At 47.1% G+C, this 15452-nt stretch overlaps 1 protein-coding gene across 3 annotated transcripts in view; it reads left to right on the forward strand.

The window, feature by feature from the left end:
* The window catches only part of osbpl1a (oxysterol binding protein-like 1A), a 316457-nt gene that overhangs the window by 271648 nt on the left and 29357 nt on the right, over window positions 1-15452 (forward strand). For all 3 annotated transcript variants that reach the window (XM_070896777.1, XM_070896770.1, XM_070896784.1), the window contains exons 21-26: window positions 3125-3307; window positions 6698-6805; window positions 6884-6973; window positions 10552-10678; window positions 13500-13625; window positions 14634-14757. In XM_070896777.1, coding sequence (XP_070752878.1) covers window positions 3125-3307; window positions 6698-6805; window positions 6884-6973; window positions 10552-10678; window positions 13500-13625; window positions 14634-14757 — 758 coding nt within the window. The remainder of the gene's footprint in view (window positions 1-3124; window positions 3308-6697; window positions 6806-6883; window positions 6974-10551; window positions 10679-13499; window positions 13626-14633; window positions 14758-15452) is intronic.

Genomic DNA, 15452 nt, shown 5'->3' on the forward strand with positions numbered 1-15452 from the left:
GTTGCGCCCTCCGGTGGCAGGTAAAACCCAGTTAACATACATAATACCCTCCAATGGCCCCGGCCTGCTGATGGTCTTGCAGGCTGGGACCGTGCCGATTTCCGGGAATAGAAGGATACGTTGATGGGGTGAGATGAGGGATTCCCAAACTTTGGCAGGCACACTGCTGAGAGTACGCGGGAAATCTCTGGGGGTGGGGAGAATGCACATGAGAAATTGTCTAATGGTGGATTTTCATTATTAATAATTTTATTTATTTATTGCATTTTTATAATAGGCTGCTCAGACAAAGTGTTGAAAGTCTGGGAATTTGTTATAAAAAGTAGTTAATTCACCTCAAGATGTGCTCATGAGAAGACAGATACACAGAGACAGTGATGTACTCAGCCCTCGCCTCCAATCACCGTATGCTTGGTCCAACGCTTGTGCATTCACAGAATCATAAAAATTCATAGCACGGAAGGAGGCCCATTTCGGCCCTTCATGTCCGCACCGGCCAACCAAGAGCTATCCAGCCTAATCCCACTTTCCAGCTCTCGGTCCGTAGCCCTGTAGGTTACGCCACTTCAAGTGCACATCCAAGTACTTTTTAAATGTGATGAGGATTTCTGCCTCTACCACCCTTTCAGGCAGTGAGTTCCAGACCCCCACCACCCTCTGGGTGAATGAATTTTCCCTCATATCTCCTCGAAACCTCCCCCCAATTACTTTAAATCTATGTCCCCTGATTGTTGACCCCTCAGCTAAGAGAAACATGTCCTTCCTATCCACTCTATCCAGGCCCCTCATAATTTTATACACCTCAATCAGGTCTCCCCTCAGCCTCTTCTGTTCCAAAAAAAACAGACCTAGCATCTACAATCCTTCCTCATAGCCACAATTCTCCAGTCCAGGCAACATCCTTGTAAATCTCCTCTGCACCCTTTCCACTGCAATCACATCTTTCCTGTAATGTGGTGACCAGAACTGCACACAGTACTCCAGCTGTGGCCTAACTAGTGTTTTATACAGATCACGCATAACCTCCCTGCTCTAATATTCCATGCCTCGACTTATAAAGGCAAGTATTCTATATGCCGCCTTAACCACCTTATCTACCTGGCCTGCTACCTTCAGGGATCTGTGGACCTGCACTCCCAGGTCCCTTTGTTCCTCTACACTTCTCAGTGTCCTACCATTTAATGTGTATTCCCTTTCCTTGTTAGCCCTCCCCAAATGCATTACCTTACCATCTCCAGATTGAATCCTATTTGCCACTGTTCTGCCCACTTGACCAGTACCTTGATATCTTCCTGCAGTCAGCAGCTTTCTTCTTCTTTATCAACCACACAGCTTATTTTAGTGTCATCTGAAAACTTCTTAATCATATCCCGAACATTCAAGTCCAAGTCATTGATATATACCACAAAAAGCAAGGGACCCAGTACTGAGCCCTGCGGACCCCCCCTGGATACAGCCTTCCAGTCACAAAAACACCCATGAATCATTACGCTTTGCTTCCTGCCTCCAAGACAATTTTGGATCCAACTTGCCACTTTGCCCTGGATCCCATGGGCTTTTACTTTCGTGATCAGTCTGCCATGTGGGACTTTATCAAAAGCTTTGCTAAAATCCATATACACTACATCATACGCACTGCCCTCATCGATCCTCCTGGTTACCTCCTCGAAAAATTCAGTCAAGTTAGTCAGACATGACCTTCATAAGAACATCAGAAATAGGAGCAGGAGTTGGCCATACGGCCCCTCACGCCTGCTCTGCCATTCAATAAGATCATGGCTGATCCGATCATGGACTCAGGTCCACTTCCCTGCACACTCCCCATAATACCGTATCCCCTTATCGGTTAAGAAACTGTTTATCTCTATCCTAAATTTATTCAATGACCCAGCTTCCACAGCTCTCTAAGGCAGTGAATTCCATAGATTTACAACCCTCTGAGAGAAGAAATTCCTCCTCATCTCACTTTTCAATGGGTGGCCCCTTATTCTAAGATCATGCCCCCTAGTTCTAGTCTCCCCCATCAGTGGAAACATCCTCTCTGCATCCACCTTGTCAAGCCCCCTCATAATCTTGTACGTTTCGATAAGATCACCTCTCATTCTTCTGAATTCCAGTGTGTATAGGCCCAACCTACTCAACCTTTCCTCATAAATCAACCCCCTCATCTCCAGAATCAACCGAGTGAACCTTCTCTGAACTGCCTCCAAAGCAAAGTATATCCTTTCGTAAATATGGAAACCAAAACTGTACACAGTATTCCCTTAACAAATCCAGTTTGATGCAGTGTAATCGTGCATTACTATGAAGCGAGGCTGAGGTGTGTGTGGCTTTTCCCCATGCCTGTGAGGTCTATATTTGGCATGCTCCCCTGACATCAGGGCTGAGGCCGTGAACTTGCTTTGTCAGAAAATGGCGGACATTAACCTCACCAAATCCTGAATCCCATATTTGGAAAAAGATTTGCATTTATATAGCGCCTTTCACGAACACCCTCACTTCACAGCCAATGAAGTACTTTTGGAGTGCAGTCACTGTTGTAATGTGGGAAACGTGGCAGTCAATTTGCACACAGCAAGCTCCCACACACAGCAATGTGATGATGACCAGATAATCTGTTGTTATGTTGATAGAGGGATAAATATTGGCCAAAACATCGGGGATAACTCTCCTGCTCTTCTTCAAAATATGGGATCTTTTACGCCCATCTGAGAGAGCAGGCGGGAACCACCGACAGTGCAGTGCTCCCTCAATACTGCCCCTCCGACAGTGCGGCGCTCCCTCAGCCCTGCCCCTCCGACAGTGCGGCGCTCCCTCAGCCCTGCCCCTCCGACAGTGCGGCGCTCCCTCAGCCCTGCACTGGGAGTGTCAGCCTGGATTTTTATGCTCTGGACTGGGACTTGAACCCACAACCTTCTGACTCGGAGGCGAGAGTGCTACCCACTGAGCAACAGTTGACACAGCTCAAAGAACTGTATAGTCCACAGCAGATTATGACTAAAATTGGGTGGCGCGATACTACATTGCAATATACATGAGGGCTAATGTTGCATTCTGAGCTAGTTCTGCTCGTAGCTCTCGTTGATTATCAGGCTAAGGCAGTGAACAAGCTGTTTATTCACAGGCAGGATCTCGGATTCAAGCTTATATCTGAGCAAGTTAGCCACCATCCCCCAATCAGTGCGTTCCACGCCGAAGGACTCGTTCAAAACTTTGTTTTCCATGGATCCATATATCCCAAACTGAAATTTTGGGGGAAGAGCGTGGAAGCGGAGCCAAAAGGAATTATAACACTAGAACTTTTCAAGTAAGTGTTCGCTTTTTGTCGGGCAAGGGTGTTGAGGGTTACGGAACCAAGGCGGGTAAATGGAGTTAAGGTACAGGTCAGCAATGAGCTAATTGAAAGGCGGAACAGGCTCGAGGGGCTGATTGGCCTCCTCCTGTTCCTAACCGCTTCAGAAACACTTGGGCACCAACCTGCTTTTATTTACAGATGCAGTTTCATTACACGGACACGATGGGCCGAATGGCCTCCTTCTGTGCCGCAAATTTCTGATTTATTCGCTGCTATGGGAACCACTGAAGTCAAACATTGTTCTCCAGACAACTTGATTAATTTGGTAGTATTATTTGTAAAGAGTGACCAAGAAAATGTTTTAATAGAAAGTTGCTAAGAATGTTAAAATTAAGCTAACACAAACTGGTTGAAATCAGTTTCTAAGATGATCTCGTGGCACAGCAGTTTGCCTTGCTCCATCTCCATACCAGGTTGTAAAAATGAAAAGTAATTGTTTGCTGCAGACTGCGATCTCATTCCAGGGTTCCGATGAGTTTGACCAATCGCCTGAGCCTCGGGACTCTGTCAATGCCTTGATATTGCTCCCATGTATCTCCTGTGGTGTTTCTCCTGGTTGATGAGGGCCACCTCCCGCAGTGTTGGCCGAGAATGCAAGAAGCACAACAGTAGAGTTGGGTTGGGAGGAAGTGGGGAGACTGAAGAGTCGGGAGAGGTTGGCACCAAAGATGGTGAGTCTGGGAGTCCAATCTTCACGGCTGTTTTATTTTCATAGAATAGAATCATAGAACGGTTACAGCACAGAAGGAGGCCATTCGGCCCATCGAGCCCGTGCCGGCTCTCTGCAAGAGCGCTTCAGCCAGTTCCACTCCCCTGCCCTTTCCCCAGAGCCTTGCAAAATGTTGTTCCTTCAGGTACTTATCCAACTCCCTTTTGAAAGCTACGATTGAGTCTGCCTCCACCACCCTCTCAGGCAGCACATTCCAGATCCTAACCACTCGCTGCGTAAAAACATTATTCCTCATGTGGCCTTTGGTTTTTCTGCCAATCGCCTTAAATCTGTGTCCTCTGGTTCTCGACCCTTCCACCAATGGGAACAGTTTCTCTCTCTCTACTCTGTCCAGACTCCTCATGATTTTGAACAGCTCGATCAAATCTCCTCTCAACCTTCTCAGCTCCAAGGAGAACATTCCCAGCTTCTCCCGTCTACCCACGTAACTGAAGTCCCTCATCCCTGAAAGCATTCTCGTAAATCTTTTCTGCACCCTCTCTAAGGCCTTCACATCCTTCCTAAAGTGTGGTGCCCAGAATTGGACACAATACTCCTGTAGAGGCTGATTTTGGGATCTGGTTCATCCTTGTTAAGTGTGTGAAACCTGTACCTTTAACAGACACTTATCGGAAATCCAAGAGGAACACTACTTTCAGTTATACAGCACAAAGCAGTCCCTGGGATTTGCCCACAGAACTCTGGCCTACTTGGCCTGTGAATGATCTACATTTGGGGAATGGCCATGTGCTTCCTTATATCACCGAATACGACATAATTGGTTTCATTTTTAAAAGCTTTTTAAACTGTGTGAAAAATACTCGGGTATAAAGTGCCAGATCGTGCATCGGATCACCACACCGTGAGTTTGCTCGGCTGCAAGATTTGCGTTTGAATTCAGTTCACGTTAATTGGCGGGATGTTTTCCCCTAGAAAGAACTCAAGTGAAATAAATTCAGGCTCTCGTGCTCCCTTTTCCAGTTGGCATACAAAACTGCCGGTAATTTGATGGAGTAAATTGGGCATTTCACTCAAATAAGCCAGAATCGAGGCAAATGTGATGGGAGACGTGACCATAACCTCTGCCCCTATTGTTTCACGTGGCAGCTTTTGATGTTCTGCCATTCCCATTTTCACCTCCTCTAAACTCTCGTTTATTAACTTGTCCCATTACCATGTCCTTTCGTCTCGCATCCCTTTAGTCATTTAATCTCTCCTGCCTTCCACCCAATCACAGACCTTTTTGTTCTTGCCTCCCCCTTTCTCTGCCCCTACACTTGCTTAAAAACCTGCTGCATCTCCAACTCCTTCCAGTTCTGACGAAGGGCCATCGACCTGAAACATTAACACTGCTTCTCTCTCTCCGCCTGACCTGCTGAGTATTTCCAGCATTTGCTGCATTCTGGTTCTGTTGTGATGAAGTTTTACCAAGGATTACATCGGACATACGGCACAGAAACAGGCCATTCGGCCCAACCAGTCCATGCCGGCGTTTATGCTCCACTCGAGCCTCCTCCTGTCTTTCCTCATCGAAATCTATCAGCATAACCCTCTATTCCTGTCTCCCACATATGCTTGTCTAGCCTCCCCTTAAATGCATCGATACTATTCGCCTCAACCACTCCCTGTGGCAGCGAGTTCCACATTCTCACCGCTCTCTGGGTAAAGAAGTTTCTCCTGAATTCCCCATTGGATTTCTGGGTGACTATCTTATATTGACAGCCTCTAGTTTTGCTCTTCCCTACAAGTGGAAAGACTCTCTCTGTATCCACTCTTACCAAAACCTTTCATAATTTTAAAGACCTCTATTAGGTCACCTCTCGGACCTTTTTCAAGAGAAAAGAGACCCAGCCTGCTCATTCATTCCTGATATGTATACCCTTGTATTTCTGGTATCATCCTTGTAAATCTTCTCTGCACCCTCTCCAGTGCCTCTATATCCTCCTTATAATATAGCGACCAGAACTGTACGCAGTACTCTACGTGTGGTCTAACCAAAGTTCGATACAGGTTTAGCATAACTTCCCCATCTATAACTTACAATTCTATATATCAGTTCAGTTCAGAGGCTGAGCTCTGGCACATTAGCAGGAGGCTTTTACTCTGTGCAGCAGAGCTGGTCTCCAGTCGTCTTGGGTAATCCTTGCCACCGGACCAAGACCTAGCTCTGTCAAGCCCGTGTGGTGGCTGGTATACAACGGTCACCCCACGTTAAAAAAATCCACACACAGGCATCTTCCACCCTTCAACATGTAGTTCGGGATCTGGAATATCAGGTCCTTCACCTGTGAACTCATCCCTTTTTGGCGTGGAAGCAAGTCATCCTCGATAGGAGGGACCGCCTATGATGATGACATTTGGCCATGATGTGCTTAATTTGGCAGTGCTGATTCTGGGTGTCAAAATGTTCCATTTCTCAGCAGTAATCTCTCTCGCCTTAATGAGCACAAAAACATTTTTTTTAATAAAAAAAACTAAATTAGCACATGCAATGAAAGTTGTAAATAACCAGAAATGCTGGTAATTTGAAAAAGACAGGTTAACATCTACCCTAAGACGCCTGTCTCTCCAGTTGCTAATGAACCTGCCCTGTATTTACAGCACTTTGGATGAATATCTTATTTTTCTTGCAGGTACAATGAAGCTTACACTTGGACAAATCCAACTTGCTGTGTACACAACATTATCGTTGGTCAGCTTTGGATTGAGCAGTACGGAATTGTTGAAATAACTAACCACAAGTAAGGGGTGCCTGACATTCTAACTAATCTTCATTTCGAACATTTGAGCAGATACTAATTAAACTCCTCTGTCCACAGAACCGGGGAGAAATGTATTCTGAACTTTAAGCCGTGTGGCCTTTTTGGGAAAGAATTACACAAAATTGAAGGTTATATTCAGGACAAAAGGTAAGCTTAAAGGTTCCACTGGTTGTGTTAAACGTAATCCTTTGCTCTTAATGCTGCATTTATACTTTACACTTTGGTGGCACCTCATCTGATACATCACGCCAATGACAAACACGCTTCATGGCTACAGCTGGTTGTAGGTTCAAGTCCCACTCCAGGAACCGAGAGCACATAAATCTAGGCTGACACTCCAGTGCAGTGCTGAGGGAGTGCCGCAATGTCGGAAGGGCAGTACTGAGGGAGTGCCACACTGTCGGAGGGGCAGTACTGAGGGAGCGTCACACTGTCGGAGGGGCAGTGCTGAGGGAGTGCCGCAATGTCGGAAGGGCAGTACTGAGGGAGCGCCGCAATGTCGGAAGGGCAGTACTGAGGGAGCGCCGCACTGTCGGAGGGGCAGTACTGAAGGAGTGCCACACTGTCGGAGGGGCAGTACTGAAGGAGTACCACACTGTTGGAGGGGCAGTACTGAGGGAGCGCTGCACTGTCGGAGGGGCAGTACTGAGGGAGCGCCGCACTGTCAGATGTGCCGTCTTTCAGATGAGACGTTAAACCAAGGTCCCGTCTGACCTCTCAAGTGGACGTAAAAGATCCTGTGGCATTATTTCGAAGAAGAGCAGGGGAGTTATCCCCAGTGTCCTGGCCAATATTTATTCCTCAATCAACATAACATTAAAAAAACAGATAATCTGGTCATTATCACATTGCTGTTTTGGGAGCTTGCTGTGCACAAATTGGCTGCCACGTTTCCCACATTAAACAGTGACTACACTCCAAAAGTACTTCATTGGCTGTAAAGTGCTTTTGAGACGCCCGGTGGTCGTGAAAGGCGCTATATAAATCCAAGTCTTTCTTTCTTTACACAAAGCCTTGGTTAGACAACACCTGAGCACTGTGAGCAGTTCTGGGCACCACAGGTTAAGCAGGATATATTGGCCTTGGAGGGAGTGCAGCGTAGGTTTAGCAGAATGATACCCGCACTCCAAGGGTTAAATTACATGGGGTGATTGCACAAACTAGGGTTGTATTCCCTGGAATTTAGACGGTTAAGGGGCGATCTGATTGAACTGATGGGGTAGAAAGAGAGAAACCATTTCCGCTGATACAAACGCAAAATACTGCGGATGCTGGAATCTGGAATAAAAACAGAAAATGCTGGAAATCTCAGCGGGTCAGGCAGTATCTGGAGAGGAAGCAGAGTTAACGTTTCAGGTCGATGACCCTTCGTCAGATCTGGAGAGTGTTTGAAAAGAGCAGATTCTGAAGAAGCACTGAAAGGGGGAGGGGAAGAGAGAACAAAAGGGAAGGTCTGTGATGGGGGGAAGGCAGGAGAGATTAGAGAGACAAAACCCGAACCCTAACCCTAATTCAAATGCCAGGAGTTAGAAAAACATTAGTCGAGTTAGGGTGTGAATGGTGGGATAATGACCAACTGCTATTGGAGACAAGGAGAAAAATAGAAAGAAAGAAACAGGCTGACAAGGGTGGCGTTGTTGTTTGGCTTCGACCTTGCGGAGGTTGATCGCTAATTCGAGGTGCTCAGCACCCTCCCGGATGCTCTTCCTCCACTTTGGGCAGTCTTGCGCCAGGGATTCCCAGGAGCCGGCGGGGATATTGCACTTTATCGAGGGGGCTTTGAGGGTGTCCTTGAAGCGTTTTCTCTGCCCACCTGGGGCTCGCTTGCCGTGTCGAAGTTCCACTGCGTCCAGTTCTGGCCATCACACTTTAGGAAGGATGTGAAGGTCCTTGAGAGGTTGCAGAGGAGATTTACCAGAATGGTTCCAGGGATGAGTGATTTTAGCCACAAGGTTAGGTTGGAGAAGCTGGGGTTGTTCTCCTTGGAGCAAAGGAGGTTGAGGGGAGATTTGATAGAAGTGTACAAGATTATGATGGGTTTGGATAAGGTAGACAGAGAAAGGTTGTTCCCATTGCCCAGATTTAAGCTCGGCCTTGGGACAATGTGACAATCCCACTTCCCAGCCGGTGGGGGACGCATGTTCCACTCTCCCGTCTAATAATGGACGTGCTTGACCTTGCAGGCTCTTTGTTCGAGAGGGACATGAGTGCACTGCCGTACTGGTTACTCTCTCCGTGCTCACTCCGTATATCTGTGTGGTTTTCTGGGGGGAGCGCGTTTGCATTCTGAGAATGTGACTGGGAGAGATGGTTGCAGTTTGCCAGAGCGCCTGTCCTTCTGTAGAATTTGTCCTTCAGATGTTTCTACACTTGGCCAGCCGAACCTTGGACACTGAGCAAAGTTTGGTGGGAGAAACAGTAAAATGCCCTGTTTATTGCAGGACTAAACTGCTAAGATATTTTTTTACGTGTTTTTTTTTCCTATCCTGAACCTCAACTGGAATTATGGAAATCAAAATTGTAAATTCTAGAATCCAGCCAGTGGTACCTGGCAGCAGAGCATATTTTTTGTGTTTCGAGTTTTTAAGTTGCAAATGTGATTTTCTTTTTTATCTTCCACCTTTTGCGTACTTTAGCACTGTAGGTTTTCTTCACTTCTCGTTGAGTTTACTCCTGATTTCTGCGGCTGAAATGGGATTTTTGAATGGACCCGGAGCAGTCGCTGCCTTCAGGTTTCAAGCAGGCACTGCCACAAGATACAGTTTGGGGTCAGGAACCCCCTGAAGGGAGTCAAAGGTTATGGGGAGCGGGCAGAGAAGTGGAGTCGAGGCCAAGATCAGATCAGCCATGATCTTACTGAATGGCGGAGCAGGCTCGAGGGGCCGAATGGCCTACTCCTGCTCCAATTTCTTATGTTCTTATTAGCTGATGGTACAAGGACTGGGGAACACAGATTTAAGGTTTTGGGCAAGAGATACAGGGGAATGTGAGGAAGAACTTTTTTTACACAGCGAGTGGTAATGACCTGGAACTTGCTGCCTCCGAGGGTGGTGGAAGCAGAAACGATCAAAGATTTCAAAAGGAAATGAGGGGGTTGACTTATGAGGAGAGGTTGAGCAGGTTGGGCCTATACACATTGGAGTTCAGAAGAATGAGAGGTGATCCTATTGAAACTTAGAAGATAATGAGGGGGGCTCAACAAGGTGGATGCAGAGAGGATGTTTCCACTGATAGAGGAAACTAAAACAAGGGGACATAGTCTTAGAATAAGGGGCCACCCATTTAAAACTGAGATGAGGAGGAATTTCTTCTCTCAGAGGGTTGTAAATCTATGGAATTCTCTGCCCCAGAGAGCTGTGGAGGCTGGGTCATTGAATATATTTAAGGTGGAGATAGACAGATATTTGAGTGATAAGGGAGTAAAGGGTTATGGGGAGCGGGCGGGGAAGTGGAGCTGAGTCCATGATCAGATCAGCCATGATCTTATTAAATGGCAGAGCAGGCTCGAGGGGCCAAATGGCCTACCTTCTGTGCCGTAATGACTCTAAGACTGGACGGGACAGGATTAACGGGCCAGCTGGTCTTTTGCTTTCCTTTATTGCGTCTCTCTGTTCCTGTCCTGAGTGAGCTGCACCCTTTGCTAAGATACACTAACGGTGTTATATAGAAGTGATTGAATTAATGACTCATGATTTACGCTGAAACTTTCCTGTGATTTGTGGCAGTAAGAAGAAGCTGTGTGCGATCTACGGAAAGTGGACCGAGTGTTTGTGGTCGATTGATCCCAACACGTTTGACACCTACAAGAAGAACGACAAGAAAAATACAGAAGAGAAAAAGTTGAGCAAATCGGTACGCACAGAATTATTTTAAATAGAAATTTGCAGCACAGAAGAAGGCCATTTCGGCCCATCGTGTCCGCGCCGGCCGACAAAGAGCCGCACGGCCCTCGGTCAGCAGCCCTAAAGGTTACATATAAACCTATGAACAATGACGGAAAGGTAAAGAGCACCCAGTCCAACCAGTCTGCCTCACACAACTGCGACACCCCTTACACTGAAACATTCTACACTCCATCCCACCCGGAGCCATGTGATCGCCTGGGAGAGGCAAAAAACCCAGACCAATTGGGGGGGGGAAAAAAATCTGGGAAAATTCCTCTCCGACCCATCCAGGCGATCGAAACTAGTCCAGGAGATCACCCTGGCCGTATTTGATTCCCTGCAGTATCTGCGCCGGCCAACAAAAGATCATCCAGTCTAATATCAATTACCAGCTCTAGGTCCGTAATCCTACAGGTTACAGCACTTTAAGTGCCCATCCAAGCACCAAATCGATGTTGAATGAACCGTTCGACACGTTTGTCTGGTTGGGTAATGTTATTTTGGCAATCTCCTAAACACCTGTAGCTGTAGTGGAGATTTGTGGTGTAACTGGATCAATTAGGGTTCGTTCTTAATTGCCCAGCAACCCATCCTCGTTGTCGGGTACCAGTCCCCTAAGTGACTGAATTTGAATTACATTTAAAATTCTAATCCTTATGTGCATTAGGCCTCCCTAATACTCCATAACTCAGAGTGCTGCACTGTCAGAGGGGCAGGACTGAGAGATTGGTACACTGTCGGAGGGACAGGACTGAGGGAGCGGTACACTGTTGGAGGGACAGTACTGAGGGAGTGCCACACTGTCGGAGGGGCAGTACTGAGGGAGCAATACACTGTCGGAGGGACAGTACTGAGAGAGTGCCACACTGTCGGAGGGGCAGTACTGAGGGAGCGCCGCACTGTCGGAGGGACAGTACTAAAGGAGTACTGCACTGTCGGAGGTGCCGTTTTTCGGATGAGACATTAAACCGAGGCCCCGTCTGCCCCCTCAGGTGGATGTAAAAGATCCCATGGCACTATTTCGAAGAAGAGCAGGGGAGTTCTCCCCGGTGTCCTGGGGCCAATATTTATCCCTCAATCAACATCACTAAATCAGATTATCTGGTCATTATCTAATTTCTGTGTGTGCGAGCTTGCTGTGCACAAATTACCTGCCGCGTTTCCCACATTACAACAGTGACTACACTTCAAATGTACTTAAATGGTTGTAAAGCACTTTGCGATGTCCGGTGGTTGTGAAAGGCGCTATTTAAATGCAAGTCTTTTTATAAACTTGAGGTCATCCAAAACTCTGTTGCCTGTGTCCTAACTTGAACCAAGTCCCGCTCACCCACACCCCTGTACTCGCTGACCTACATTGGCTCCCGGTTGAGCAACGCCTCGGTTTTTAAATTCTCATCCTTGTTTTCAAATCTCTCCATGGTCTTGCCCCTATTTCTATAATTTCCTCTAGCCCTACAACCCCCCCTAGATCTCATCGCTCCACCTATCCTGGCCTTTTGAACAAGCGTGATTTTAATCGCTCCACCATCGATGGCCGTGCCTTCAGCTGCCGAGACATTAAGCTCTGGAATTTCCTCCCTAAACCTCTCCACCTCTCTTTCCTACTTTACGACGCTCCTTAAAACCTACCTTTTTGACCAAGTTTTTGGCCTCCTTGTGTGACTCAGTGTCGATTTTTTTTTTTTGATAACACTCTCGTGAAGTGCCTTGGAACGTTTTATTTTGTTAAAGGCGCTATATAAATATCAGTTGTATATTTCCGTATGGCCTCGTTCCTCACTATCTCTAACCTCCTCCACCTCGCCCCTCCCAAAGTCTCTCTGTCCCTTATGCACCCTCCACCTCCCTTTACCTCACCATTAGAATCCATGCCTTCTGCCTCCTAAGCCCATACAGCAGAATCCACTCCCTAACTTCCTGCCACCCCCTCCTCTCCACCTGCCTCTCCTCCTTTAAGACCCTCCTTAAAAACCCATATCTGACCAAACCTTGGGTCAACCGCCCTGATCCGTCTTCTGCCGTGACTTCCATGTGTTTCCTGCGATGCACACTGAGGCATTTCAGTAACCTTCAGTGTTGAGGTTTCTTCTCTCCTGCAGGCGACACATTGAGGTTGGAGCGATTCTGAATATGCAGTGAGGAAAGACTCAGAAATATAAGAACATCAGAATTAGGAGCAGGAGGAGGCCATTCGGCCCCTTGAGCCTGCTCCGCCATTCAATAAGGTCATGGCTGACTTCGACCTCAACTCCAGTTTCCTGCCCGATCCCCATATCCCTCGATTCCCCTCGAGTCAAACATCTCAGCCTTGAATATACTCAACGACTGAGCATTCACAGCTCTCTGACATAGAGAATTCCAAAGAACTACAACCCTCTGAGTGAAGAAATTCTTCCTCATCTCCGTCTTAAATGGCCGACCCCTTATCCTGAGATTGTGACCCCTGGTTCTAGACTCTCCAGCCCGGGGGAAACAACCTCTCAGCATCTACCCTGTCAATCCCCCTCAGAATATTGGATGTTTCAATGCGATCACCTCTCATTCTTCTAAACTCCAGTGAGTACAGGCCCCATCTACTCAATCTCTCCTCATAGGACAACCTCTTGCATCTCCTCTTCCCAGTCCCGTTGTCTTCCCATTATCCACGGTAAGTGATGTGTAACTGTTCATCAGAAATGGTGGGCTTAAAAGAAGACTTTTCTATGCTGCATTTATTATTGGTGAAGTTTTCCTGGTTTCATTCAGTGGATAATAACCGGCACCTTTTTCTGACATGACTATCCCAGTCGGTAGCTTCAGAGAAATCGGAACCGGACGATATGCCGCTGCCAGATACCTCCGAAAGCGTGCAGGTTATCCCGGGAAGTCGGCTGCTGTGGAAGATAGCACCCAGACCACCCAACTCTGAACAGGTTAGTCTCTCGAGTTCCTTGGATATGATCAGGATCACATTCCATTTAAGCCACGCGGCCATCTGGTACTCCTGCGCAGGCTGCTTACCGGCTTTACCGCCGGAAAAAATGCGCATGAGCAGGATTTGGAATGGGCCGCATAGCCTGTCAAAGGGACCGTACACCCAAAGGAAACATTAAAGGGAACATTGATCAGCATTACTACTTACCCCCAGCATCAAAGTACTGACCCCATCAATCAGCTCCGCTGGGCGGGCCACATTGTTCGCATGCTAGACACGAGACTCCCAAAGCAAGCGCTCTACGTGTCTTCCTCGATTCCGAGGGACTGCCTATGATGGTGATTATTTCTCCAAGTGGAATTATTTGCTCATGTATGCGATTGTTGTCTTTGTAATGGCTGAGATTTGGTGGATGATTGTGGCGAGGTGCGGCAGGAGATCGTGACGGAGGTTCGGCGAATGTTTGGTACGGAGGTGCGGCGAGAGATCATGGCGGAGGAGCGGCGAATGAGGGTACGGGAGAGGCGAGGGCCCAGGGGCAGCACAGGCCAGCCCACACTGCGATATGTGTGTGCACTAGGTCCGTGCAGCAGAGCAGGTCTCCAGTCGTCCTGGTTAACCCTTGCCACTGGACCAAGACCTCGCTCTGTCAAGCCCGTGTGGTGGCTGATGTGCAACGGTCACCCCACGTTAAAAAAATCCACGCACAGACATCTTCCACCCCCTCAATTGGAGTTCAGGACTGCAACATCGGGTCCTTCATTGAAACATCTGTGAACTTATGTGGACGCAAGTCATCCTCGTTCAAGGGACCGCCTAGGATAATGAATGCTAAAAATAAATTAGTTCCTGCATTTTCAACCAAAATCTTTCTTCTCGTTGAGGACTGAGTGTTCTTAATTCTGCATAGCTTCATCCTGCAGGACCCACGTGTTCATTTTATTTCTGTAGCGTTGAACCCCTGAACCTAATTATTTTTGTAGAATGTTTTTGGAATATTTTCCAGATGTACAATTTCACCAACTTTGCCATGTCACTGAATGAACTGGATAAGGAAATGGAGAGTGTTATTGCACCCACTGACTGTCGATTGCGACCTGATATTAAGGCAATGGAGAATGGAGATATAGGTATGATCAGATATTAATAAAGTTATATAATACCTAGATGGGTAAAAACAGAACACATTTTTTCATTTGGCATCTTCGTTATCTTCTGCACACCACAAGTGGTAGTGGCAGCATTTCTGTCGGGAGAAATTTGAGTGAAGCTGATAAACTACAATGCATTAGAAAACAAATTACGCTTGTACAGGTATACACATTTAATGTAACGGGGGACAAGGGTGAGCAGTGGGCGAATAGACACACAATAGGAGAATTGGGGAAGGTGATTAAAGATCTCGTCACATCTGCAGTCTTCAGATCACTGGCAGGGCTATCTCCGTTACCACCCATTTCCCCAAACTATCCTTCAACTTCTCTACTGCTCATCACATACATAAAAACACAAGAAATAAGAGCAGGAGTCGGCCATACGGCCCCTCGAGTCTGCTCCGCCATTCAATACGATCATAGCTGATCTGATCATGGACGCAGCTCCACTTCCCTGCCCGCTCCCTATAACCCTTTACTCCCTTATCACTCAAAAATCTGTCAGGTTGGCAGACTGTAACTAGTGGGGTACCACAAGGATCAGTGCTGGGGCCCCAGCTATTCACAATCTGTATCAATGATTTGGATGAAGGAACCAAATGTAATATATCCAAGTATGCTGATGATACAAAGCTAGGTGGGAATGTAAGTTGTGAGGAGTATGCAAAGAG

This window comes from Pristiophorus japonicus, chromosome 1 (assembly GCF_044704955.1).
Source record: "Pristiophorus japonicus isolate sPriJap1 chromosome 1, sPriJap1.hap1, whole genome shotgun sequence".
NCBI lineage: Eukaryota > Metazoa > Chordata > Chondrichthyes > Pristiophoridae > Pristiophorus > Pristiophorus japonicus.